Source organism: Coturnix japonica, unplaced genomic scaffold (assembly GCF_001577835.2).
Source record: "Coturnix japonica isolate 7356 unplaced genomic scaffold, Coturnix japonica 2.1 chrUnrandom511, whole genome shotgun sequence".
Taxonomy (NCBI): Eukaryota; Metazoa; Chordata; class Aves; order Galliformes; family Phasianidae; genus Coturnix; species Coturnix japonica.
This window is the reverse complement of record NW_015439899.1, coordinates 76761-77764: the sequence shown is the minus strand read 5'-3', so window position 1 is coordinate 77764 and position 1004 is coordinate 76761. Positions and strand designations below refer to the sequence as shown.

Genomic DNA, 1004 nt, shown 5'->3' with positions numbered 1-1004 from the left:
GGGGCTGTGGGGCCGGGTTGGAGCCTATGGGGCTGGCTGTGGGGCTGGGAGGGCTCTATGGGGCTGGATGTGGGGCTGGAATAGGCACTATGGGGCTGGCTGTGGGGCTGGAGTAGGTGCTATGGGGCTGGCTGTGGGGCTGGAATAGGCGCTATGGGGCTGGATGTGGGGCTGGGAGGGATCTATGGGGCTGGATGTGGGGCTGTGGGGCTGGAATGTTTCCTATGGGGCTGGCTGTGGGGCTGGGAGGGATCTATGGGGCTGGGAGGGATCTATGGGGCTGGCTGTGGGGCTGGAATAGACGCTATGGGGCTGGCTGTGGGGCTGGAGTAGGTGCTATGGGGCTGGCTGTGGGGCTGTGGGGCTGGAGTAGGTGCTATGGGGCTGGCTGTGGGGCTGGGAGGGATCTATGGGGCTGGATGTGGGGCTGGAATAGGCGCTATGGGGCGGGCTGTGGGGCTGGAGTAGGTGCTATGGGGCTGGCTGTGTGGCTGTGGGGCTGGAATGTTTCCTATGGGGCTGGCTGTGGGGCTGGGAGGGATCTATGGGGCTGGGAGGGATCTATGGGGCTGGATGTGGGGCTGGGAGGGATCTATGGGGCTGGATGTGGGGCTGGGAGGGATCTATGGGGCTGGGAGGGCTCTATGGGGCTGGCTGTGTGGCTGTGGGGCTGGAACATTCCCTATAGGGCAGCGGTATGGGGCAGGCGATGCATTATGATGGTGTTAATGTGCCGCTATGGGGCAGCGCGTGACGTTGCGTGTTTGTGCCCCCCAAGCTGGAGGTGCAGGTGGTGCTATGGGGCGCCCCACATCACGAGCCCAAACCGCTGAGCTCCTACCTGCAATACCTGGAACACGTGGGGCAGAACCGACCCCCGCCATCGGCCTACGAGCTGTTTGCACGCGGATACGAGGACTATCTGCAGTGCCCACTGCAGGTACCGGGCAGGAAGTGGGGGGACAGGAAGTGGGGGGCAGGAAGTGGGTTAAACAGGAAGTGGG

General features: G+C 64.0%; 1 protein-coding gene across 1 annotated transcript in view; it reads left to right on the top strand.

The window, feature by feature from the left end:
• The window catches only part of PRMT5 (protein arginine methyltransferase 5), a 34587-nt gene that overhangs the window by 12789 nt on the left and 20794 nt on the right, over positions 1 to 1004 (top strand). The window contains 1 exon segment of the mRNA XM_015850686.2: positions 779 to 940. Within this exon segment, the coding sequence (XP_015706172.1) occupies positions 779 to 940 (162 nt within the window).